This window comes from Ruditapes philippinarum, unplaced genomic scaffold, assembly GCF_026571515.1.
Source record: "Ruditapes philippinarum isolate M1 unplaced genomic scaffold, ASM2657151v2 ctg4005_1_1_1_1, whole genome shotgun sequence".
In the NCBI taxonomy this organism is placed as follows: Eukaryota; Metazoa; Mollusca; class Bivalvia; order Venerida; family Veneridae; genus Ruditapes; species Ruditapes philippinarum.
Genome location: NW_026860280.1, coordinates 41,474 through 68,434, shown reverse-complemented (window position 1 = coordinate 68,434; position 26,961 = coordinate 41,474). Strand labels below are relative to the sequence as shown.

At 32.9% G+C, this 26,961-nt stretch overlaps 2 protein-coding genes and 1 long non-coding RNA gene across 4 annotated transcripts in view; all 3 read left to right on the top strand.

Moving 5' to 3' along the window:
• LOC132759516 (uncharacterized) overlaps window positions 1–26,961 on the top strand; it is a 60,065-nt gene that overhangs the window by 17,541 nt on the left and 15,563 nt on the right. The gene's annotated exons all lie outside the window — the stretch shown is intronic.
• On the top strand, window positions 309–26,138 carry LOC132759513 (heavy metal-binding protein HIP-like). 2 transcript variants are annotated; one of them, XM_060751302.1, is made up of 2 exons: window positions 309–1,000; window positions 25,315–26,138. In XM_060751302.1, exons 1-2 carry the CDS (start codon window positions 571–573, stop codon window positions 25,734–25,736), a joined length of 852 nt encoding a protein of 283 aa, XP_060607285.1. In that variant the 5' UTR covers window positions 309–570; the 3' UTR covers window positions 25,737–26,138. The 2 variants fall into 2 exon arrangements, with proteins under 2 accessions (XP_060607285.1, XP_060607284.1); XM_060751301.1 differs by lacking the exon at window positions 25,315–26,138 and adding an exon at window positions 4,453–5,868.
• LOC132759522 (uncharacterized) lies at window positions 15,713–16,698 on the top strand. The gene is made up of 3 exons (XR_009629727.1): window positions 15,713–15,821; window positions 16,250–16,320; window positions 16,641–16,698. It is a non-coding gene; the product is annotated as an uncharacterized LOC132759522 (long non-coding RNA).

Here is a 26,961-nt window from a genome sequence, read left to right as displayed (position 1 = left end):
TTCAGAAACCAGACCTGTACAACATAAATTGAAGACCCATAATTTTATATTTAACTACCTTATTTAAGAACCATACTTCACCACATTCACACAAAAAAAAACATATATTTATCTTTATCTACTTAAATTCAAGAATCATACTTTTACCCCATTAATACAAGAACCATATATTTACCCCCCCCCCCCCCCGACATGATTTCAGTCACGGGCAGACACTTTAACTGTACCGCCAAACTTCCCTGATGCTTCTTTAAATATAATCTCTCTATCTCATACGAGGTGGTAGTATACAAGTATACAGAAAGTATACAGAACAGTTATTTTCTGATAAAACTTAATAGAATATGATGTGGGCTGTCTTTAGAAGGTGTATGATAATTATAGTGTAGAGATACGAGGAAAACCTGATTACCTGTACCGTAAACACAATATATCTTTATTTAGTTAAAACATTTCAGACTTTTTGGTTAACAGGGACGAATTTAGACTCCAACGTAGTAATAGTTTATAAACGGATAATTGTGTTGTATATTATATGCGGACATCTTTATATCAAATTTTATTGAAAAAATGAAATGTCTTTTCTCTATACTCGTTATCATTGGTAACTCGAATGTGTTGCTTGCTAACAATGATAATTGCAGAGAAAACGATCTGAATGCTTTAATGGTACGTCTGCGTGTACTTCGAACAGAGTTTGCCGACTTGAAAATCAAGCATGAAGAACTGATAAATCGTATCGATTTAATAAATGACACTCAAGTAGTTCTCAAGGAAACGAATGATAACCAAGAAACAGAACTTAGAAAGCATAGAGAAGAAATCAACAATGCATCTTCAGAAATAAAACTTATCAACATAAAAAACACAAAACAAGAGAAAGAACTTATAGAACTTAGAAAACAAATCAACAAAACATCCTCAGATATCAACACAGAAAACAGAAAACAAGATACAGAACTTACCAAACTTAGGACAGAAATAGATGCATTAAAAGGAGGTATTCTATTAAAATATTTATTTTAAGATGCCAGTGCAATTTAAAGTGACTCAACTGAGGTATTCTTTCACATGAATGGGTCAGAACATTTTTTCAAGATATTTATACCAAATGATTTAGGTATATACCAATACTTAGTACGAAATTTCGGAACAGCAAAAAAAATGCTCACTACCCTTTTCCATAGTTATCACACTCATTCCAAAAATTAATTTTCTTAAAGAAAAGAAAAAATAAAGTTCCAATCGGTCTAAAAGTTGCTCTTAAATCAATTTTCTGTATAAGATTTAGTATATGTCTACATATATTTGCATTTTTAGTGTCCCAGCTGATTTATGTAAATTTTCAAATTTAATGTTTTAGGATTTTCGACCTCAAAGGAGCTACTTTAAAATGTTCAGTGCATAACATTTTAATAATAAAAAATCTTGCTTGAAATTAAAGAAAGTGTTCTTTGAAAGTCATTTATTATTCAGGTTGAAATAAAACTACTGCAAAATCATTATGATCAATAAATTATAAGCTTTTTCTTGGAAAATCATAAAATATGATCCAACGAAATTATGTTTCGTCTGTTGTAAGATTACTTTGCACAACCCGATGTGGAATTTACTTTGTTTTGCAAAAACAGACATTCCATAGAGTAAAAAGAACACACGAGCATTTCTTTTTAGACAAAACCATGGCATTTTATGCATAAGAAACATTTATTTTATGTAACATCGCAATAGGTTTCAAGAGTTACTACGACATTCCAGTGTAGGAACTCGAAAACATATGTTATATGTCCACTTCCAGGTCTGCTATCTATGTGCCAATTATGTTGCAATTCAATTTGAAATCCTCCTGTTCAATCTAATTCTGCTGCAAAAATGAGTCAACTTTATGATTATGAAATTCATTTTGTGTCGCATGTAGCTCAAAAAGTATATGACCTATAGTTACTAAACTTTGCAGAAATGTTACTCATGTTCTGTACCTGGGGTTTCGCGTGCAGATCAATTATGTTTCGTCAGCGTTATTGCCCTTAACTGGATAAAAATTTGCAATTTTCAGCTTGTGTTGCACGTAGCTCAAAATGTATTTGACCTTAGGTCAAGCAACTTTACAGGAATCTTGATAAGCATGAATTGTGTAGTTGTGCATCTTGGTATTTCCGTGTGAACTTATTTTGTATTTGTAGAGTTATTGCCTTTTACTTAGTGAAAATTTGCAATTCTTTTTCAATTTGTGCCGTGCGTAGCTCAAACAGTATTTAATCTAGAGTCATATAACTTAATATAAATGTTGCTCAGCATGTGTTGTTGTGCACCTTTGGTTTCGCTTGAATGTGGATTTATCCAGTTATCAAGACTAATTACCCTGGATTTATTTTTTATAAATGTTTCTTAGATTTTCATACACAAAACCAAAACGATACTAAACAGTTCATGTTAACTTTGATGACCCAACATAATCGACCTACTTCGTCTAGTGACTTCAACATTAATTTAAATAACACTGTTTGGGATATCTACATAAAGATCAGAAGTGAACAAAAATAGCTTATGCTTTTTGTCCTGTACAAAATACTTAAAGGCAATCTACCATATTTTCTTAAACCAATTATTAATGCAAGTCCAACATCTAATTTTCTTTGTTACTGTTGTTTTCGTCGAGAAAACAATACAAGTATAGCCAATATCTTCTGTCATTAAGGTCAGTGTATATATTATATTCTGCATTTATCTTTTCTTTTCACATTGTCAATCTGAAAGTCAACATAAAACTATGGTGTCCTAGAGATCCTTTTTACACTATTTTAAGTATTCCGCATACCCTTTAAATTTAAGAGCTGATTTTCGAGCTAGCTTCATGAATCATATACTCGACGTTAATAGGTACTCTAAAAATGCATGGCTCACACCACTTAAATAGACCTACTTCAATTTCAAAAATGCCTCATGTGACAATTTGCCCATGGCAAATTCGGAACTTACCAACTAAAACTGTTTACTGCCTCCTAAGGTAAAACGTTTACGTCTGCATAGAAACTGATTGGCTAAATGCGAACTTTATCTAAATCATTATGAAGAAATTATAAATAAAATATGCTCACGGTGTCTATATAGAGTGTGACGTAGGAATCAGGAAACCAACACAAAAGACGGTAGTTTTTTCTAACGTGACATTCTTATGTTCCATTATCTCATATTGAATCAATTGTAGAGTCCGCTTATTTTATGTATAAAGGTATTACCATCCTACTGCATTACATCCGCTTTGAAGAGTATTCAAATAGGCTAGAACTACTGTTAACTAAATTGAAAAATGAGGGCCGTGGGTTCAATCCCCAGAAGGGTCAACTTTTTTTTTATTCTTTTTTTCTTTTAACATTGTTTATGTATCTCTCATGTCCAATTTGGAAACAAAAAACGTGTTTAATTTTGATTTTTTCAATTTATATAGGTACATGTATTTATTGGCTAAATTATGCTAAATCTACTAATAAATATGGTACCTGATATTTTCAAAGTGTAATAAAATCAAAACTAGACGGTAAAAGTATTTCATATTTTACAAGATCAACCTATATAGTTCTTTAAAAATTTAGGGAAACTTTGAAAATTCTAAAGAGGCACTTATTTGGGTAACTTTAAGTATTTTTTAAATTAGGCTCCCTAAGTAGAAAATGGTCAGACACGTGGTAAAAATGGGTGGGATAGGGTAATATTTTTATACAGATTTCATAAATTTTAAGTAGAAACCATAATTTTGCTTATGTGGATTGTTAGCTGACTGGTACTTTTTGTTTCTTACCAAAAATTAATGGGTAAACATTTTTTATTAGAATGTTATTGCAGATTATTTAAACGTTCCTCATTTCTAAAAAAGGGACCTCATAACATCCTAGCTTGAGTTCAGAAAAGTGGCCATAACTTGATGTCCGTACGGTAAACTTTAAATTAAGGCATATATGCATATATCTGACCTATGATGTCAATGTTTTAGTTCCTTAGAGTGCCCATTAGGGTGGTAATACCTTAAAACCTACATAGGATTTTTCTTGGAAGAGTAAAATGAAACCGTGTGAACTCCTGAAAATTCACGCGGTTACATTTTACAAGGATATGATTTATTTTTTCCTAGACAACACTTTGTTTATGAGCAGAAACAACAATCAGAACCGTCCTCTTTATTGATTTTCAGTCACATGTAGATTTTAAAAGTCACGTGGTAAAGGCACCGTAAAGACTATAACTAAATTATAAAGAAAATATTTGAAGCTACATCAATATTAACCATAACAAATCATACATTTCGCCTTGTACTCTGTAAGATATACATAATTAAAAACATGTATTATCAAAACGTGTAGCTTTTAAAATAATTATGTTATAAAAATTCATCTAAATGCATCTTTTTATCAGTTTTAAAACCTTAAATCTAACCGTTCTATCGTCTTCTTTTAGAAAAAGTTGTGGCTTTCACGGGAACAACACCTAAGGCGGGTACATCATCAACATCTATGTCTTTTACAACTGTCATTACAAACGAAGGTAACGCGTTTGATACATCGACTGGCAAGTTCACATGCCCTGTTAGCGGGCTCTACTACTTTTCCTTACACATCATCAAAAAGAGGACAAACCCTCCAGCAGTCCCCGTCGACCGGGCCGGATGTTTCATTAATCTAAACGGATTAAGTAAAGTGAGAGCGCACATAGACCCATATGCCTATACAACAGACATTGGAAGTTACGGAGTCTCGACATCGGTGTATTTAAATCTAAAAGTTAGAGATGTAGTGACCATAGAGAACTGTTACGGTACAATACCAGACACTGTAGATTCATGGACATCATTCAGTGGTTATTTAGAAAGACAAGTTTAATAACTTAAACCAAAATATAGTTACTATATATATATGTTTTCTAGTATTTGTGTCACGGAATGCTCTGATTTTTGTCTCGCGCATCAAATGGCAGTTGATACGAAAAAGTTTATATCTAAGATTTAAATGATAAACACAGGTTGTTTTGAAGAAGGTACATGTGTATTTTTTCGATACAACTTTAAAGTCATAATTTTCACAAGAAATTTCCCTGTATAACTTGGTAAATTATGTAGAATACCCAAAAAGTGATATTTTAGCAAAATTATTTATGGAATGGTCCGATTGTTTTGATTTTTAATACTGATAAATTACAATGGAATAAGTGTTTTAAAGCTGCTAGATCGCACAATATTGCTGAAATGTATTGCTTGGAAATCAAATTAAAATACATCAAATGTGCTTTTCAAATATAATTTGTTTGTTTTGACACGGATCCGTTATCAAAATACATCATTCATGCATAATTTTTTCAAGTATAAAAATATTAGACGTGTCTAATATAAAATGATCTATCACTATATGCGTTCATATGTATTGTTCCCTGAAACACTCTTATTTATTTTTCTCTGAAACACTCTCATGTATTGTGTATATTTTAAATGGGAAATATACAAATTGCAGTTAAATTATGTGTTCAAAATGTACAAAATAAATACGGTCATATAAATAACAAGTTCGTATTGTTGATTGGAAAATGAAATGAAAATTAAAATGAACTCTCCACAATTTATTTTCTTTGTTCATTAAAAAAACCAAGGCAGCAAATTTTAAAACGAGCATTAACTCTATTATCATTTTACATATTATAAAAAAAAACGGTTCATTTGTATATTTCAAAAGATGAGCGAAAAGGCAATGTAACCATTTTATATGTTTTACTAATTTCTTCATTTTTTTTTTAATTTGTATTCGGTAATTGAGAGAAACATTGCATATCTTACCATTCAAAACTGTTCGTCTATGACACAATTCATTACCATGCACTTTTCATATGTAAAACTTTCCCATTTAATCGCTACTATATAATATGCGAAGTCACTATTATTAATCTATTACATTAAGACCAGTTACAGATATAGGTCTAAAATCATCCGTTGCCTTTTTAACTATCTGCTTGTCCACGTTATTATCAAAAATGGTCGTCAAAGTCACTTGGTATGGGCACATCTTTAAGGTTGATATCTTCTTAATTAGGCATTTCACTATTTCTAAGAAGTCGACCTGAACAAGAAGCTTGTTATTTTCACGGCAACAAACATACGAGAATCCCTGAGAAAAAATACATCAACCAAGTAAATTTGTCATGGTAAATACTGCTCTTACTAACAACTTACAGTCCTACCTAATGAAGAAACTATTGTTCCCTTTACCGAAAAGCTAGTCAAAAAATATAAGCTAACGCTTTTACAAGATTTCAAAAAGTATTAAAGACACTTAATCTTAAAGTTGGCGTTTGACTTGTTTAAAATTCCTGGTACATCTACTGAATATAATTTATCATTTATAAAGATTTTTCTTTATGACAGATAAAGGCATGTAGTTGCAGACGATTTGTTGTTTGTTCCCCGATACATGTGTGGGAGTTTCATTGCTTGTCATAGAAAATACGGTTGATCTACATTGAAAAAACATACTATAGGCATTGCTCCGGTGGTTTTAAGTTTTCATTACTCCCGAGTCACGACATTAAGACGCTGAAATTTTAGATAACTCATTTTACATGCAAGCAGTGCCGTATGGACAGCCCAAAAAGAAGAATTGTAATGGAACTTCAATAAACCATACGAAAGCTGACCATGCTCGTCTCTACCGAAGGGCTATCAGAACGCTCGAGCTCGCGCGTCGCCAAACACCCACATCCAGCGGTCCTATTTGTTCACAGTCCGGACGCCTCTAAACTACTGTACCTTGAGGTTATAATCAAACGGCCCTGCTCGGCTTAAATAACCCTCATCAGCGAGAATAACATGACTTTCGACGAATCCACTCTTCACTGGACTATAAGCGACAGAAAGGCCCGGTCCACTGCGCCTCCGGCCACCCCAGACTGGACAGCTGGGTAGGATCCGCATATCGCTTCAAAAGATGATCGAGGGGAATTTCTAGAGGAAAGAAATGGGGCCCTATGGGCGAAGTGTCGAAGGGATCAACATCTCTGTACCACGGTTAATAATACGCACTATATATAACGCAATCCAAAACACGATTCTTCTTTTTCGTGAAATTCTGCGCTTATCCCACTCGTAAATGTCGCGAATTCTAACTATATCTTATATTTTAATACACTAGCCCGGGAATTCTAATATGCATGAGCTTGACGGACAATCTTGAGTGGACACAGACTCGTAATAATTCCTTATAAAAAAATCGCAGCGATTAGAGCTGGAACAATAACAACTAGAGTTGAACGAATAAAGAATCCCTTAAGAGGGCAAGCACAGCCCAGACCCGTTCCGGCCACACAATTGAAAATGTTCGTTGGGCCTTCAGTGGCCTGCGAGTCATGGTTATGACATCGTTTTGCAGCCGTGGTTTCAATGTAACTAGTCGGGCCCGTTATAACTGTTCAAGCGTGCAAGACTACCGTCCCCAACGTACGCGACCTGAGAACCAACCCTCGGAGCTGATCCGCTGTCCTTAAGCAGAACCATCATCATACTTGGTAACTATGTGGAACTTAGGAAAATCGAAAACTTTAGAATTTTACCTCCTGATGATAACACATCCACTCGGCCCAGATCTGTACGGACTGATCAGTGTTGCTTTCACCTACAGATATAGCGGCGGTTATCCCATTTAGACTGTATAACTCCTGAAACAGACTTGTTTAGGAATATCCACGAAGTCATTACGAGAACTAAGAACGCCATTCCATGTAAAAGCTGACCGGGTCTGACAGCATATTCCGCGTTCCCTCCAAAGCACAGTAAAAAAAAATCAATTAAGCTTACATTTCCGAAAAATCAGTGCAGACAAACCATTCGGCAATGACGACGCTCTTTTGAATATAAACACCAAACGGACTCACAGAACGATCGGATAACTAGCATATTGTTTAATTTATCAAAAAATAGTCTTGAGATTATGATGGAGTACACCAATGCTGCTTTAAGCGATTCCGATTTCAAAAGCTCCACTCCAGTCCAATTAATAGGTCACACACGGCAGTATATACTACTAATACATTCGGCGCACGATAGATCAACCACGCTAATAAGTCTTTACACTTATTACATTGACCCCCGGTATACCGCCGGCGGTCTAAGAAAATATATGCGAGTTAACGAGACGGAATCGCAATCATAGTATAATACTTAGAGTATACAGTCATTATGCTTTCAGACATTAATCATAGGGGGTCAACTTCATCACCATGAATTCAACTGAGCACGCTACATCATTAGAAAGATCTTTCCGTCTCCAGGTTCAAGTATGCGTGTGTGAAAATCATCCATGGATGAGATTGCGGATGCCGGCAACAGAGGAGCTTTGACTCTACTTTTGCATTTCCAAATTACGTTGAATTCAGTATCTTCTTTCTAGACTTTATGACTAACCTATCATGTTGAAAAAAAACGCGAAAAGCGATTTCGAACCTTAAAAAACCAGTCTTCATTTATATGTAACTGTAGCATTTGTCGATACTATGTGCATAGATGCCGTCTGCGCCCAGGTTTTTAAAGGAGGAAATCATTATGTTGTCGTTGGTTCCAGATGTGCCAAAACAGAAATGAATTAATAGTATGTTAATCCCAACTATGATGCAAGCAATGTGCAGAATACAAAAACTATAAAGTTTAAAATTCAAAGATTGACTGCTTGTTTAAAGGATTAGAAATTCTCTCTGAACTTCACGACTGGTTATACTTTTTTTTAAAAGATGCCAGCCATGTTGTTCTTCAGTCCAGTGTGTATTCAATACCTTTAACTTTTTTCGCCTCCTAGTTTGAAATATAATTAATCATAACGATTCTGTGCTTACCTGACTTCGGCGATTTCTGTCTGCCTCGTTAATCCAAACACTTTCAGATCGGTGACACTTATGCTGGTATTTCCATTAATAAAAAAATTGTATCGTAAAATACTTGACCTTGTTTTAAAACAAAAATAAAAAAAAAAGTTGATTATGTGCATGTGTGTACAGTTAAATACTTGGATTTTATTCTTGCTCGATACAAGGCTCACATCTATGGCCTACCGAAATTCCATATGCATTTTTTCTGTTGGACCGGTACAAAATGTGCATTTTAGTACATGTTAAACAATGGAAAGAGAGCATAATTAAACATGTTTTCACAAACTCAATACCAAGTTAGTGCTAATGCCGTGCGCAATAACCTCGATTGTGACGTGTAAAAGGTTAAACCAAAGTGTAATTCAATACAAAACATTTAAGTTCATTAATCAATAACTGATTGCAAACACATCAGAAGAAGTTAAAGCCAGTCTTCGTCTCAATGCAATCATATGAATATGTTTTTGGCAACCTTGTAACTAACGGTTCGAAAAATTCAAAGTTTTCGTGAGAGAGAGGAATTGATTAGCCATTTATGGAAAAATGGGCCTTTTAACATAAATGTACAAGCTACAACAAGCATATAATATGGTAAGTGTTTTGTAGGCGTGTCGTGGTGGTTTTTTTTCTATCTATTTTTTTTTTTTTTTTTTTTTTTTTTTTTTTTTTTTTTTTTTGGGGGGGGGAGGGCAGTGAGACCCTTAATTATGTCGCAACAACACTGACTATGTTCAAACTTCCCAGCAGACTTGGTGGAGGAATCACAGGTTATGCCCATTCCGTGCATTTTTCAATGACCCCAAATACATGAAATATGGCTAGCAGCCTGGAGACCACAAGCGCTTCCGAAAAACTAGCATAAGCCTCACAAATCCATATATTACTGCTTGTACCGAACTAACGGACCACCAAATAACATTTATATGTAACTATTAAATCAGCAGCATTCACCGAAAATCGATTTCTGCATTACGAATTATGTTACTCTTCCCGTTCAAAAATTCATTATAAATTTTCGGATTACCTTCCCTTTGGTTAACATTTGCTGATAAAACTTATGCTACGGACACGGATACCATTATTCGTTTTGTGTATAATGTGGTTGTTAAATTGAACAAAAATCACTCCAGATATGACTCCCCAACACCTTTACTCTTATTGAGTCATGTCTCTCCAATTGTTTGCCCTGTTAAAGTCATTTTTTTTTGATTCAAGCGTTTATAATATTGATTCTTAAAAGAAAGTAGACGGTTTTTGATTGCAAAAACATAATATGTTACATGACTCGGTTTTCAACACGGACATTTTCAAATGTATAAAATTCTGATCGCTAATCTTGACACCAAAGGGTCTTTTGGTATGAGCGGGTGAAAATTCTAGAAAAGCTGATTATTCTGAAAAGTCTGAATGCTTCTACATGAAAAAATTTTTTAAAAAAATAGTTTGAAACCAGAGGTCCCTTTAAGGAACCTTTCAACATTTGATATCGATGGACGCGTGAGACGAAGGATACGAAAGTTGGATTTCTATACTAGAAATATTTTACAAACTATACATCACTTAATCCCACCCCTAATGAATAATGACCCGAACTTAAATGTTGCACAAACCCATATAGATGAGTAAACGGATTTGGTAGACGCGAGTTCGCAATGGTTACAGCAATAATTTACCATATATTTGAAGTCCAGAGTCCCTGTTGATTTCGACCAAACCACTTGTCTAATCGTTTTTTCCATGGGTCCATTGAAAACGCCAGAGATTATCTTTTCTATTATTTAATGGGAGAGGAACCGGTGTCCTTGTAGCTAACTGGAATTTAATCCTCACCTCAACGGTGAATCTTATTCCTTAATCGGGATGTCCGTATTGAACCATGCTACTACCACATCACACCAAAATCTCCACATAAACCGCGCGCAGCCAGCGTCCGTGCGACTAGGAGGGAGACCCGGAGGTTTTCTCACTCAAATAAATCCTCGACATGTCACTCCCATATTGACCTCTTACAATACATACGTAGATGAGACAGAGTTGGAAACCAAATCAAAAAAATCTTACATTATATCCATATATCGAAGTAAGGATGTCATTTAGTCATTTGCACATACAGATATTATGATAATTTAAGATGTTGTTGAATCTAGCGACCTAATCCCAAATTTAATAACGGGAGACATTCCACGTTTCAAATGCATCTGACAAAACAATATAGATAATAATCATTTTAAGTATTACAAAAAGAAGGTTATTAGATTACAAAAACAGCTAAAGGCCGTTTAACGCACCTTTCTCTTTTCATAGTGTATGTTATATCCATAGTGCACTTCAATTGAATATATATTTATCTCAATGTCCTATTTTACTATTTAACCTTTTATCCAGCATCAAGCGCTCCCCGAGGTCTTACATTTACGATTTACACGCAAGAGATACAAAATATTACGTAGATATGTTACGAGGACGTTTCTGGAGAAATTTTATGTATAGACACATAATCGTTTAAAATAAAACAATGTTTCTATTGGATTTCTTTTAAACTAGGCCAGTTATGTTGGATCACTCACAACATCCTAACATCATTTGCGTTCGCTTATAATGTTCTTAACGCTCCTTTATCATCCCATATATTCTAACACTTGGCCAACGTTTAAAAAAAATTTACTTGCAACCGCCACGAGAAAGTTTCAACTCACGCTGTGTCTCGATATCTAAATGTCTTGAAGGAAACTCCCGGTGACTTTGCTAGCTTAACCCAAACCACTCGATCACCTTTTTATAAACATGGACACCTCTCTTGCCTTTGAAAACGGGATCCTTTTAAAAAGAAAAGTCATGGTCCTTAACATCTCTTCAATGTCCTTCGATATTTTGAGTGAGTGACAAACAAAACATAGATCCATTCATTTTTTTAATAAAATTTAAGTCTTCGCTTGTTACTCACCACGCGCTACGTTTAGCCGACAACAGAGGTTTAGAAACATAAAGTTATCCTTGACCCTTATGGCATTAAATCTACCTGAGCAAATGATTTTTTCTTTACAATGATATTAGATATAATTTAAGAAGTACATGATATTGTATTAATACTAAAGTCTTCTGTTCGATATTGCCCTGATTTAGTGCGACTGGGGGGAAAAAGTTACTCGCATAATGCTCCTTTTGATAGTCCATTACCATTAACTCTAGTCTATAAGGTCTTCTGTACCGTTACAACAATCACGGCTCGTCTGGTACAACGCCTAAGACACAGTCGACATGAATCTCCAGTTCGAGCAAATCTTGCGCCCGGACATCACTATCTTCCCATTATATTGTTCAACTCTCTCTGCAGCTGCTTATTAACGACCTGATACACGGTAATATAAATAACTCCAAGCATCTCGTTCAGCAACACCGCAAACGAATTCGAACGAATTACAAAGAATACAACAATACCGAAGTATATTTTCAGTTAATAGCGTATTGTCTTTATATCTAATATTTGAATAAATTTAACTTAATTGCCACGACATTACTCCGTGAACAGCATGTCGGTGTTATTCTACAACACGATCACAAACCATACGCGTACAAGTTTACCTTTATGAAGCGGTAGAGTATACTCGTATTGTTTAAAAACATTAACAAAGTAACAGTATATCATCAACGCCTATCTACTTTGTATATTCTCAACTGTTAAAGAGTCATATTTTGTTTTTTGGAATTTTTTTCGGTATCTGTCGATCCATTGACAAGTGTATCCAATGTTATTCAGCTGTTTCCTCCGATTTATTCAAAATTTTCTTATAATTCTAACGTGCAAAAATGATCGCTTATCGGATTTTTTTATATTTTCATTGCCAAACACATTTTAATCATAGTCTAAAGCGACAGGTCTGCCTCTACTTTACCAACAATCTTATCCGCAAATGAACGTTTTCGTATCTGAGAATGCTACACGGAGATCTAAAGTGTATTTTGGCAATTATTCATTAAAATTAAACAGGAAACATTCAAATATATTTCAATTTTACACTGTTACATATGCACAGTAGTGGACGCGTTCCACCGGCACCCATATCGTGGTTTTGAGTCAATTCGAAATCGAAGAAAGTTACAAGAGGTGGGAAAACTTTGATTGCTCGGTTCTTAAGACACTAATCTGATCTCGGTTTGATTTGATGTAATTTTTTTGTAAAATAAATCATAGTTCCTTACGGAAAGAATTGTTTCCAGACAACAAAATAACTAGTTATCTATTAGCCTGCGTCGAAAAATTAAAAAAATACTCGAATTCGACAGTTTCTATGGAACCCTTTTTCCTCATTTTGTAGATACAATTTTCAGTAAGATCAGACAACAGTATACTTGAAGGTCTAGGTGGACGGCCATTCAATCATGTTTATGGTTACATTAAATCTGTGCACAAAAGTGTACTGTCCGTATCACAGTGAGCAATTATACTCAGCTGTATTACATACAACCAAATGACAATGCAAAACAAGATAAGACTTCTCTGTCTTCAGCCCTTTCCATAAATCAAAATGATCATCATAGATTATCATCGCCATTGCATCATCATTATTTTTATCAGTTATTTTCAGACAAACATGGAAAGTGAAACATTAGACAGAGTAAGTATTTTATCAAACATGTGTTCAGTAAAATTGAAATAAGTAGTTTTGATACCTACCTTTATATGCAGTTATTTTAAATTTTTATATAATTACGTCATACACAATTAACGAGTCATTGGTCTTGTGGTTAAACCACAAGGGACACAAACACTTATTTTCCAATATGTTGCTATGAAGGTTAATATACTTAACCTGTAAAAAGACCTTCCATTAAACAAAATGTATTTTTTATGTAGATACTTGACCGAAGTAAAACTGGTTAACTTTCCATTGTTATTTCTTAGTTTGCGATACATTATAGAAATATTAGCAATGCATGCATAACAAGGACATGATAATTTCTTGTTGCTCTGAATAATAAACATAAAAATTAGATAATTAACAAATTAATAGCTCTTCAAAGTAGGAACACCTTTTTGTTTCAGTATTTACTTAGGTGTCCCTATTATTTTATTTTACGTTTGTCAAATTTAAAATACACATACAAATAGAACAGTTTGGTTTATATAATTCAATAATTTCGTTCCCGTTCAGTTTTACTCTCAAAGTGAATTGTTTATTTTTATATACTGACTGCCATTTTAGATCTAAAAAGAATTGCTGAATAAACAGTTTAATTAAAACGCAATTTGAAAACTTAAGAAAGTTTACAGATGGGAACGTTTTATCGGTATAACAACTTCACGGATTGGCAACACGTACAGAGGGAAATACTGAAAACACAAACATTGAAAGTTCGAAGAAAACAACAACGCAACACTGAGTAGTCGTTCTTATTTAAGATAATTTTGTATCAAATGACAGAATAACCAATTGGATTATTAATAATAAAAACAGTGCTTCTAATATTATTTTTTGTGCAGCCAAAATGTTGTTAAAGTCAAACAATCTATATACACTCACCGTAGAACAAATTTTAGGCACGGATTTCTGGGCCGGAATTGGCACGGAATTGACACGGAATCAGTGATTCTGGGCGGACCAGGAAACGGAAACGGCAAATTCCCGTGTCTTTTCGTCTCACAAGGGAAAAATATTTTGTTCACTTTTCTGCGGCGGAAAAAACTAGAAAAATTCCGGCCTGGAATTTTACTTGGAGCAGAATTTATACTTAAACATTTCATCTTGGAGAGAATCTTTCAACTTTGAATTTTCTTGGGAAGAGTATGGCGGAATTCTATATTAAACATTTTTCTTGAACTTGAATTTCACATATAAAGATGTCTAAATCATATTTTAACTCTTGTTTTTGCACTTGCAGACATTGAAATTTTACCAACTGTACTTATTATTTTTGTTGAAGCATGAACTTGACCAATAATTATACAGGTGTACTTTTTAGAAATAAATAGGTTTTTTAGACATTAAAATATGCCCTAAACAATGTTTTTAAATATTGTGCAAATGATATATTGTCAGACTAATTTAGCAAATCTTTTTTGTACTGAAAAACAGCTGAAATAATCTTAGTGTAGAACTTGAAAACAAACATTTACCTCCAAAAATGCTTAAGTTTACTAAAAAACAACATTGAAATAAGAATGCTGTTTAAATTTGAATATCAGGACAGCCACAGGACAAAGATAGTGTGCTTGCCATTTTAAACTCTAAGAAATCATTTGATTTTGTTATAAAAAATAAACAAAAACAAAACAAAAACATTGCATGAAATATCTCATATAGTATGCCCTTTTAATCTATTATAGAATTGATCAGCCAATATGCCCAATAATTGCTTTCATTTAGGTAAATAAATACCACAATATATAATCCAACTGAATTTTACACTACACAAATCAGAGCTCTGATAAACTCAACTGACCAGCAGTTTCCAACCATCTTAAATTCTTTGCATGACTAATTTACTCCACTGGTCATTCCAACATATCAGGCTGTTCATTGAATTATTTTGGGGAGAGATAACATTAGAATTTTAATGCAAAATTTGTCTAGGACATTGCAATTTTTTTTTTATGTTCAATGAATTGTAATTGATTTTTAAATTCTATTATATATATATATATAAACATGATCTATCTGTTACATTCAATGAATGGAGGTTGAGATGCTGAGTAAATTTAACCCTGTTTACATAATGATTGACCTGTCCATAGCAGTTATAAGTGAGTTGTGAATTTTGAATTCTAAGATATCTGGGTCAGCAAAAAGAGTGCAAATATTTACGGAGGATGTACTTGATATTTTAACAATTTTGGAGACATACTTTTGTTTAAGATCTCAAAGTGTTTTAGTATTGGTATGATAAATAAGTGTGAAAACATGGGACAAGGAGATGAACAACATAATCAGGTAATTATAAACCTTTAGTTACATTAATGCTGAAACAAGTTTTATATCAAACTATCAATGGTAGCAAACTAAAATTTGTAACATTTAGAGGTAAATGTTGTTTTTATATTTTCAACTTCATACATTTGTTTTTTTCTGATAATTGTTTTAAATCTTAATTACATGTTTAATGACTGTAAAATATAAATTATTCAATGATTCTATATAATGATTGTGTGTATTGTATAAATTAATAGCATGTAGTAGATCTTTTTCATTTCCTGGAAATTAAACAAATTAAGTCAATTTGATTAAATAGGAATAAATGGTACAAATTCAGAAGTTTTGTACAGCTAAACAAGGTCATCATAACCATTTATTATTTTACATTTATGTGTTGTATTTCCAATGGAACAATCTAAAATTGCATTTTACACTCATATTTTCAGACTGGGAGTTAAGTGCTGACTGTGAGATGCAAGGTGTTTCAATAAAGATGTGCAGTATTAATCCTGAAAAGGTATATTTTCAAATCTCTATACTTAACCATTCAACATCTTTCTTTGAAAAAATACATAACCAGTAATAAATAGTGTCGCAAATAAAGCAGTCAGTTAATTCTTTTACAGAGCAATTCTTAAACACTTGTGCACTGAAATAAGATACTGCGTAAGCTTTATTATTTTTGAATATGCATAAGCACTGTTAATATTTAATACTGTTGAAACATAAAATTTGATATTATCAAAAAATTTGAAATATAACTGCATATAATTATGCAATCAAACATATTTCATTACTACATTTTTGTTTAATTAATTATTAATCTTATTACTAAAGGTGAGCACAACCACAAGAAGTTCTTGGAAACACAGGCAATGGACTTAAAACAGACATCAATTAAAGAAATTGTAATTTAAATAATCAGAGACATTTGAAACAAATTTATGATTGAAACATTCTCAGCAAAAAAATTGCAAAAAGCAAAGTGTTGGATTCTAAGAAAACCAGTACCTACCAAAACCTGCAGGTAGAAAAAAACTGTTTGTGTTATAGTGAATGTATGGTATTCTATTCTGTATTTGGACTAAAGGATATGTATTAAATTTTGTGAAAGAAAATTTAATGTGATACATTATTGATAATTTTATCCCAAAAAAATGTGATCATGTTAAACTCATAAAAATTCCGCCCCTATGAATTCTGTCCCAGAATTCCGCCCAGAATTTTGTTTGACAATTCCGTTCCAAAATTCCGTTCCGAGATTCCGCTTCAAAATTCCGCCCCAAGATTCCGCTTCAAAATTTCGCCCCAACTCAATTGCATATTTCGTCCCAATTCTGCCCAGAATCCGTCCCGTTTCCGCCTGGAATCTGGCCGGAATCCGTGCCAAAAGCAAATGGTTTAACACTTGTATATTTGAGAGAGAATTTAAATTTCTGGGCGGAATCTGCCATTTAATTCCGCCTCATTTCCGTGCAGAAAATTTCATACAGGTTGTAATATTTAAATGGGGTGTTGAATATGGCTGATGATAAATGAAAGGAAAACGACACCGCTGAATCATTAGAGAGGTCCGGACCAGTTTATTTCCAGGTCATACTAAAATACAGCTACAACAAAAATATTGTGATATCTGACACCATAGAAATGTATAAACACTCTACAGTATGTAACAAAATGTATCTCTACCAGTTTGATTCTCCACATGAATTGTCAACCGAACATTTCATTTTTTTAAGATGATACATGCACCGATACTTAATAAAACACCACCAAATTACAAGTTTTCAATTATATTACACGCAGATACATTCCACTTTTTTTTCTTTATCATTGTTTGCTTATTTTCTATACAATATTCAAAATGGTGAAAGTTTTATATCTTATTTATTTCAGTGCCACCGGTTGTACACTGTGAAAGGCAACTGGATAATCTCACTCGGATTTTCTTAATTACATTCTTTAACGATAAACAAGACTTATGCCAAGTTTACAATTTAACATGATGGCAGTTGGAATCCCATTAAAACCGTTGGCAAAATGATTAGAAAAATTCTCAGAAAAAAAACTGAAATAGGGAGGGTTGGTGAAAAGTTTCTTACTTGCATTACACTTTCATTTATGAATATTTGTTTCTGGTTGTTTTTAACACAATCGTACTTTTTATCTATGAATATCTTGTCTTATCTTTTGAGAAAGAAATGTTAATATAACGAAAAAAGACAAATATTTTCGCTTGCCTGAAATGTGATTCAAACTCAAAACCTGTCAAATCATAGGCAAACTTTTTGGGCACAACAAAAATCAGAAGCACACCAAATTACTGTCACATTTTGAATTTCCATTAGACTCGTTATTCTTACATACACGCATACGGAAAAACATACAAACTCATAGCAGACTTAAAATGATAAAAAGGATATAATAACAAATGTTTAGAATACGTACGGAATATTATGTTGTAGTAGCTTTTTGGGGCTTTGTATTTTGCTACGAGCAGCGGTGGAAAATCTCGCGCGGACGAAGGTCGGATGACTTATCAATTTTCCAACGTTGCAAGTAGAAAAATACATAGCCTCAGAAAGCTACTACAATAAATCCTTCTTTTATTATATACCTTAATTATATACAAAAAAAATGAATTTCAATATACATAACTTTTATAAGGTATTTCAGAAAATGAAATGTAGTTGTCGATCATGAAATAAATTCATGAATAATACGTAATTTTGCAAAACCGGCTATGACTTTAATAATTTTGGTTTCCGTTTCAAAATGCTACGTTTTACACAGCTAAGATCAGAAGGAACATGAAAAATAGTCCTGTTCTGCCATATATGGTACCGTATTTGTCACATACATAATACGGAATTTTCTATCCCTTGCAGCGTATTTGCACTTCAAGATTTGCATGTATTTTTGGGAAAAGTTTATAAGGTTGGTGCTTTCTGGGTGCCCTACTTGGGGTAGTCGATGTCTGCGTCCTGTGAACGTTGTCTTTGCCTTGTTGAGTTTTATTCTTTTATAATAAAATGCGATACGAGTTCTTTTGTGATGAACAAACTACAAGCGTGTGGAATTTATATTCACTGATAATTTGATACCAATGCATACACTCGTCTACACTTAGATCGTCTTAATATTTTGGAGAGGGGAGGGGAAGGGACGGGAGGGGAGGGGAGGAAGGAAGGATTCAATAAATGTACGCGATTAAACTACACAGGACTCCTGATTTATTAAACAGAACCATGCAATTCTTTATTTTCTATTAGTAGCATTTGTTTAAAGGGCACTTGTGTTTGCAAAAAAACATTGAAATATTTTCAATATCTCGCTAACATCATGAACAGCCAATTACAATCTTAGGAGAAAATACTTCATCCTAATCATTTTCTCGTAACTATATTAGCGATTGGAGCCATTTGATGCAATATTACTCTTCAAGAAGTGTATTCAAATATTTGACAATTGGTGTAACAAGTTAATATGTTGTTTAAATATTATTCCGTCGTGATACTGTGCTTTTCCGTCGTCAACGGAGAACCTGGAGAACCTCAATGTTTTTCGAGATTTGACTATGACGAGAAAATGTTAATGAAACAGTTAAGATTTGAAGACAAAGTTCAGAAATTTGAGGATTTTATTAACAGAATAAAGGCACGAGAAGCAAAGGACAAGGATGAACGCGATGAATTGTTTGCCGCAGAGTTAGAGAATGTTATAGAGTTTAATAACGGAGCAAAGGCGCGAGAAGCCAGGGAAAAAGAGGAACGCGATAAATTGTTTCCTGCAGAGTTAGAGAAAGTTAAAAACTTTCAGACGCTTATTAATGAAGTAAAGACAAGAGAAGAAAAGATATTAGAGGAACGTTCTAAGTTGTTTCTTGCAGAGTTGAAGAGATACAAACAAGAAAATGCGGAAGAAGTTGAACGACAGAAAAATGTCACGTCAGAAATGCTCGAAAGTGTGGCGAATTCTAAGATGGAGTTTGAAAACGTTCATAAAGATATAAACGAGAGAATGCAAGGTCAGTTTCACAGAAAGTATTACAGAAATGCATATCACATTATTTGTGTTACTGTAAGTAAGTGATATTGTCGTAGTATACATGGTCTTGCTTAGCAAATTCTACAAAAACAAATGCTGGAAAAATAATATTTTTATATTAAATTGATCTTTGATAATTCTTGTTATTGCAAATAAGTGATATTGTCTTGATAAAAATGATCTAGCTTAGCAAATTCTACTAAGGCAAATGCTGGAAAATAACATTTTTATATTAAATTTATCTTTCATAAAATATATATAAACGTCAACAATATTCTGTAGAATATTGTTTAAGCTTGGAAAAAACGCATGATTTATTGTATGAGCTAACTTAATATAATATTTCTTCTTTTTTGTATATCAGCAATTTCAATTGAAAAGTATTATACAGGACGAGACAGTAATAAGTTTTCCAAGCTTCTTGACAAACAACTGACATCAGCGTAATCAAAACCTCGAATACGATATCCCTAAAGAATGCACAAAACGACCAAAATGAACGGCACTGAGAAATTCGAGTTACTGTGTATGTCTGCTTCAGTAAAATTCAACATTTCAACATGAAAATTTGTCTGTTCTCTGTGATCCCAAAAGCAATGGAATTTTAGCAAGATTCAAAATATTTTAAAAGAAATTGTGTGTTCTAAAGCATCCGGCCTTTTATACATACACTAATTTTTAATATGGTTTTTGTCGCCTTAATAATATTTATAATTGTCCGGCCCTTTATACATACACCAATTTTTAATATGGTTCCGTCGCCTTAATAATATTTATAATTGTTAACAAACACTTATTGTTTATATTGTCCGTCCATAAAAAGATATACATAAAACACATGCGGTTCTTTTACGCCAAATTATCAAATGAATCAATAATTATCGCGAATATGATTGCATATTTGATATAATTATAAAGAAAGCATTGAACTCTGTTAGCATGACAACTTGTACATAAACGTTCTCCGTTCGGTATATAATTGTGTCTGCCTCTTTCTTTGACTTATTTATGGTTGGGTCAACGGAAATTACAAACCACTTTTTTATTTTTATATGGTATTTCTATTTATAGGTAGCGTTCTACATATAAAAGTGAATTCAATTTATTATTATAGTGAAAATATCGACAAGAATTCGTTATATTTTCTTGCCATGTTTTTAGTACAACAATCTATTAGGAAAATATTATATTATGATATGAATTAACTAGTTTCAGCCCAAAAAATAAGATTCACATATTGCTGTATGAATGAAGTAAGAATATTAGGTCGCTTAGCTTATACCCGTAGAATATTTATTTTACGTTACATTCAGCCTTTAAACACTTTCATAAAATCACATAAAGGCAGCTAGCCTCGGTGTCTAAACACATCGTAAAAATACAATTTAAAAAATGTGCCGAAATAAGTGATAAATAAAAACTAGAAATAATATTCAAATATGTTAAAGGGACTCCACTGCGGTTTTTTGACATGGTGGAACTGAAAATATTTTTTCCAGATAAATGTACCATTTGATGTAGGTTTAGAACATTAATCTATGTGCAAAATTTCAGAGCATTCGCGCACTTCGTTTTTCCAGAATAATTATTAAAAATGAAAAGCGTTTAAACGCTTTTCACCCGAATCGGGCTAACAAAAGCATAAAAATACGATTTTCAATTTATTTCAAAGTATATTTCTTAACTATCTTCGCATATATTTCTGTTTAAAGTGCCCAGCTCATTTATGTAAGAAATTCAAATGTTATGTGTTTGGCTTTTCAACCTCAGTGGAGTCCCTTTAAGAATATTTAAAAACAAACTGTACAAGAAACAGAAACCTTTATTTTATTTTTATTTTTGCTTACCATTTTTAAGTCTGTGCAATACATAGATTATATAATTATAATCTAATTAAAATGTCATGATAATTAGAAAATGAGCACTTATGTGACAAACTATAAACTATTTTGGAAGCAAATTCATACTGAATAAAAAATATATAAGCATATTCGCAACTGCAGACTCGAATGTGAAACACCCAATATAACCATTACTCAACTCGGACTCATTACCGTTTTTTCATTACTGTACAGTATAACATAGCGGCCCTCAAAGTATTATTTATTTCTAAAGAGTTCCACTACATTTTACCTCTGTAGAGCAACCACTCTAGGCAACAAAGGGCATTTCTCTGTAGAGGTTATACTGTATATTTTAATTAAATACAAAATATTATTATTAACTAACTTGTGCAACTTTTGTTACCACTGAATACGAATAATGTATTATGTTGACGTTATCTAGTTCATTTTTTAATACAATACAGTTTGCTTTAAAACAAAATAAAAAGCAAGAAAAAGAAAAACAACCTCAAAACACACACCAACAACACGTGTTTATTTAATTAGCAATAAAATGGACTTCTCCCTTATTAAGGGAGATCATAATCAGGTTTTTAACTTTGAATATTCGTCTGTTGCCACGTTGTAATCGGTAAAGAGGTCTTACGCTGAATTTGGAAGGCATAGATTCGAGACACGATTGCGTAATGTACTAATAGATTATCCTTTAGAATTGTTTACTGTGTATGAAATGTTTCAAGGTCCACCTCGGACTCCTGTCATTTATTTCCGAAGAGAAGTTTATACTGTGAGAAACACTGGTTTCGTTAAATTCCCTCCGCTATAATTGAAGTACTGTTGAAAGCGGCGTTAAACCCAATATTAAAAAAAATAAGAAGATATAAAACATAAAATGCATAGTTCGTTATTTTCATAGGCTCTACATAGCACTGCATTATGTGCAGACAAAAACGAGCTTCTCCCACAACCAAAATCACACAAATTGAGAATCCTACATAATCGCCTTCAATACAAGGGAATCTGTATTTAATATGCAAAATTCTCCGCTTCTAAACATACAAAATAAATCAACGGATCTTTCGCCTCTAATCGAGAAATGATCGCGGCTTCAGGTCGACTCAAAGATGCGCTAGTAAACGCACACCGCGAGTCAGCTAGTTTAAAATAAATAAGAATATCTATAATTATGTGAAATACGTGAGAAATTAAAGCCATAGCATGAGAGCGTGATTCCTGCTTTAAATCTGAGTATCACGCTTAGTGCAGGATATTTAGCTGCGAGAGAAAATAGAATAACTGATGGCTGTTAATGAATAAATTTTTATACGTGTAGAAAATTTTTGAATTAAATGTCTGCTAGATTTTATAATATAAATAAGACTACTAGTGAATCATGACTTACGTACAAATCGTTGCTACTTCCAGTTGATCATATATTTTTGAAACGTAAATTTGATTCATTTCCTACCACAGACATAGATGTTATTTATGTCTCTGTTCCTACTTACTGATATATACAATTCAAAATTGTTACATATGATAACATGAAAGTTTATGTTGTACCGAGATACACATAACATGATGACATTGCGACTGCACCAGCCTTTTCATTCTTTTTTCTGACATTCTTTGCAAAATTTATGTTTTTATAATTTCCAATTAGGTGGCCTTTTAATTATATCTTTCAATATTCTGAATTGTCTTTCAGTCCTCGAGATATTTATATCGTTGCAGTTTTTCAGCGATTGATACCAACTTTTGCAGACAGTTATACCCTGATTTGTTGTACATGTATATAATTGAAGATATTCATCGAAAAGCAAGCATCTGACAGGACTTTTAAAAGAACATTTTTACGGAACATGTCTACATACTATTGTTGTTGATGGTTTTCACACATTTTTATTCCTGTCAGTATGTTATTTATCGAAAAAGTCGTGAAAATTTCCTTGAGAAAAATATTTGACGTCACCAAAATCATTACGTTTTACTCACCCTTTATTTTATATTCAAATAGTAATAGCAAAATATCTTACGCGTTGACCCTATATTTTTATTGCATAAATATTTTCTTTTATGACTTCACTACATGATAAAAAAATTATAGCAAAATTCACCGTGTTGATTTTTATTATTTCACAATCTTTATTGCGGTATCGCGCGATATTTGCATCAAATATGGACGTCAGAACGTGAGGGAAAATAACGTAGAATCGCAGAGTATTAAGCAAATGTTCAAGAAAGACATCATTACAAAGACATACATTTACTGAACATTATAAAATTAAAATGAAGGAAATCGGATGAAAATTGATAATAACAGACCGGTTTATTGATAAAAAAGACGCAATTTCGCCGCCACCGATAGAGGGCGCTTTGACGTCATAGTAACGCTTTTTATTTATAAAATAATACTGCAGAAGTAAAGCTTACATATCTACATGTCTGTATACCAGAAATCATCAAGATCTGAAATATTGTCAAATTTCGGTCGGAAAGTAGCGAGCTACCTTAAACGGTACCCGTTTAACTTTTTTGACCCGAAATATTCGACCTACTTCGTCTTAATTTGAATAACACTATTTGGGATATCAACATAAAGATAAGAATTGTACATACATAGTTTATGCCGTTTGTCACAATACAGAAGGGCAATCTCCAATATTCTCCTAAAACCAATTATTAATTGCGAAAACAATACAAACAGCCAAAGTCTCAAGTCACTGAAGTCCTACAGAAACATTACGGCCGATGTATATATCATATTTTTTACTAATCTTTCCGTCTCAAGCTATACAATCTGAAAAACAACATGAAAACATGGTGTCCTAGAGCTCCTTTTTACATGAATTTAAGTATTCTGTTTACCCTTAAATTTGAATCATATATTCGAATCCAACAGATACTCCCTCAAAAAGCATGGTAAACACCACTACAATATGTCCACTTCAATTTCAAAACTGTCTCTCATGTGAAAATTTGACAATCGCACATTTGAAACTTGCCAAGTGAAACTGTATACTGCCTCTTGAGGTATAACGTTTACGTCTGCTTACAAACTGATTAGCTAAATACTGATTTTATCTAAATCATTATGAATAATTTATAAATGTAAATGTAGGTAGCAGAAAATCAGTACAAAAGACGGTAGTATTTTCAATCATGACATTTGTAATGTTTAATTATATCATATGGAATAAATTTTAGAGTCCGCTTATTCTAGTTATTCAACCCTACATGGATGTTTCTTGGGAACAAATTATATTCTTCTGTAAAGTGAAACCTTGTAAATTTTGAATTAATGCGATTCAAACAGGCGGTCACATTTTCTAAGATATGACTTTTACTCAGAATTATTCCCGAGAAGAAATTACTGCCTGAATCGTATTTTGTATTGTTTTCAGTCGCACGCAGATTATAAAAGTCACGTGGTTAAGGCAACGTAGTGAATATAGCAAAAGAAATGTTTGAGATAATGTTACTTTTACATTATAAACAATGTACATGTCGCTCAATATTTACCATCATGCCAAATGATATGCCTTTCAACTTTTACAATTATAATAGCAACATAATTATGTTTTTTCTGTCAGTTTTTTTTTACAATTCTGTCGTTTTAGGGAAAGTTGTGGCTTCTTTCACAGTGACCACACCAAAGATGGGTGCTACATCAACATCCCTGTCTTTTACAACGGTCATTACAAACGAAGGGAACGCGTTTGATTCATCGACTGGCAAGTTTACATGCCCTGTTAGCGGACTCTACTACTTTTCCATACACATCGTCAAAACGCGATCATCTAGTGTCGACTATGCCGGATGTTCGATTTATCTTAACGGATCAAGTAAAGTGAGAGCTTATACAGATCCACAGGACGGGACCAATGGTGCAGAATTCGGAAGTTACGGAGTTTCGACATCGGTGTATTTTAATCTGAAGGTTGGAGATGTGGTGACCATTGAGAACTGTAGTGGTACAATACCAGGCGCTGTAGACTCATGGACATCATTCAGTGGTTATTTAGAAAAACAAGTTTATTAACTTTGATTAGTATAATTGTATACATTCTTTCTAGAATTTGTGTCGAAAAAAATGCTCTGATTTCTTTCTCGCGGTTGATATGTCAAGGTTTATATCTAATGTTTAAATATTAAACACTGGTTATTAGATTGTGTTGAAAATTGTTAGATACAGTGTGCAACTTGAAAGTCATTAATTAAAGTCATCAATTTTCACATGGCATTTATCCGGCATAAATTTGGAAAGTTGGAAAAAAACTGAAAAAATATAGTTATATTTTAGCAAAATACATGTATCATTTATGGAATGGTTTTGATTTGTTTTGATTAATGAGACTGATAAATTACAATGGAATTAGTGTTTAAAAGCTGCTGGATCGCATGATCTTGCTGAAATGTATGGCATGGAAATCAAATAAAATACATTAAAAGTGCTTTTCAATTATAATTGGTTTGTTATGACATGGATGGATAATTTATCAAAATACATCATTTATGCATACATGTTTCAAGTATGACAATATAAGACGTGTTGATCTATCATTATATGCGTCCATATGTATTGTTCCCAGGAACACTCTCATGTATTGTTGATATTTTAAATGGAATATATACAAATTGCAATTTAATTGTATATTTGGAATGTACAATATGAATACGGCCATATAACAATAACAAGTACGTATTGGTGATGGGAAGAGGAAATGAAAATTGAAATTTTTTAGTTTACTTAAAAACCAAGGCGACAGATTATAAAAAAACAGGCATTAACGAGTTAACCGGACGATTCATTAACATACATAACTGTTTCGATTTACTTTAAACAGTGGTTTTCCAAATTCCAAATTTTACCAGTTCATGTTAAATGTTGACTACTGCTTAAGCCGGTGCTAAGGGGCGTGGACGGTAGTTTGCACTAACCAGTACCGTCCATGAACAGGCTTAATCAAACCGAGCCTGCAACATTTTCAGTTTTGCCGTGTTGGGCTTTCTTTATGCATTCTTATTTTTCTCTATTTGTTCAAAGTATTAGAGGGAATTCAGAAAGAGGTAGCCTTTTTTGATGTTATTTTAACGTGTGCATTATATAAACGAAGCAAGCCAAACACATTTTCATCATTTTTTATTACATTGATTTTTATTGTATTGCTAATCTTAAGTTTCGTATCTAATATCTTAATTTAAACACGACTGAGAATGACTGGAATCTGCACCGACTAAAATTTTGAAAACAAAAAGCAATTAAA

What these genes read in the sequence shown, in the direction of transcription:
- LOC132759513 (XM_060751302.1), top strand. Translation starts at nt 571, where the DNA reads ATGAAATGTCTTTTCTCTATACTCGTTATCATTGGTAACTCGAATGTG. An exon ending in AATAGATGCATTAAAAGGAG is followed by an intron (nt 1,001 to 25,314) that starts GTATTCTATTAA and finishes CTGTCGTTTTAG; the next exon opens with GGAAAGTTGTGGCTTCTTTC.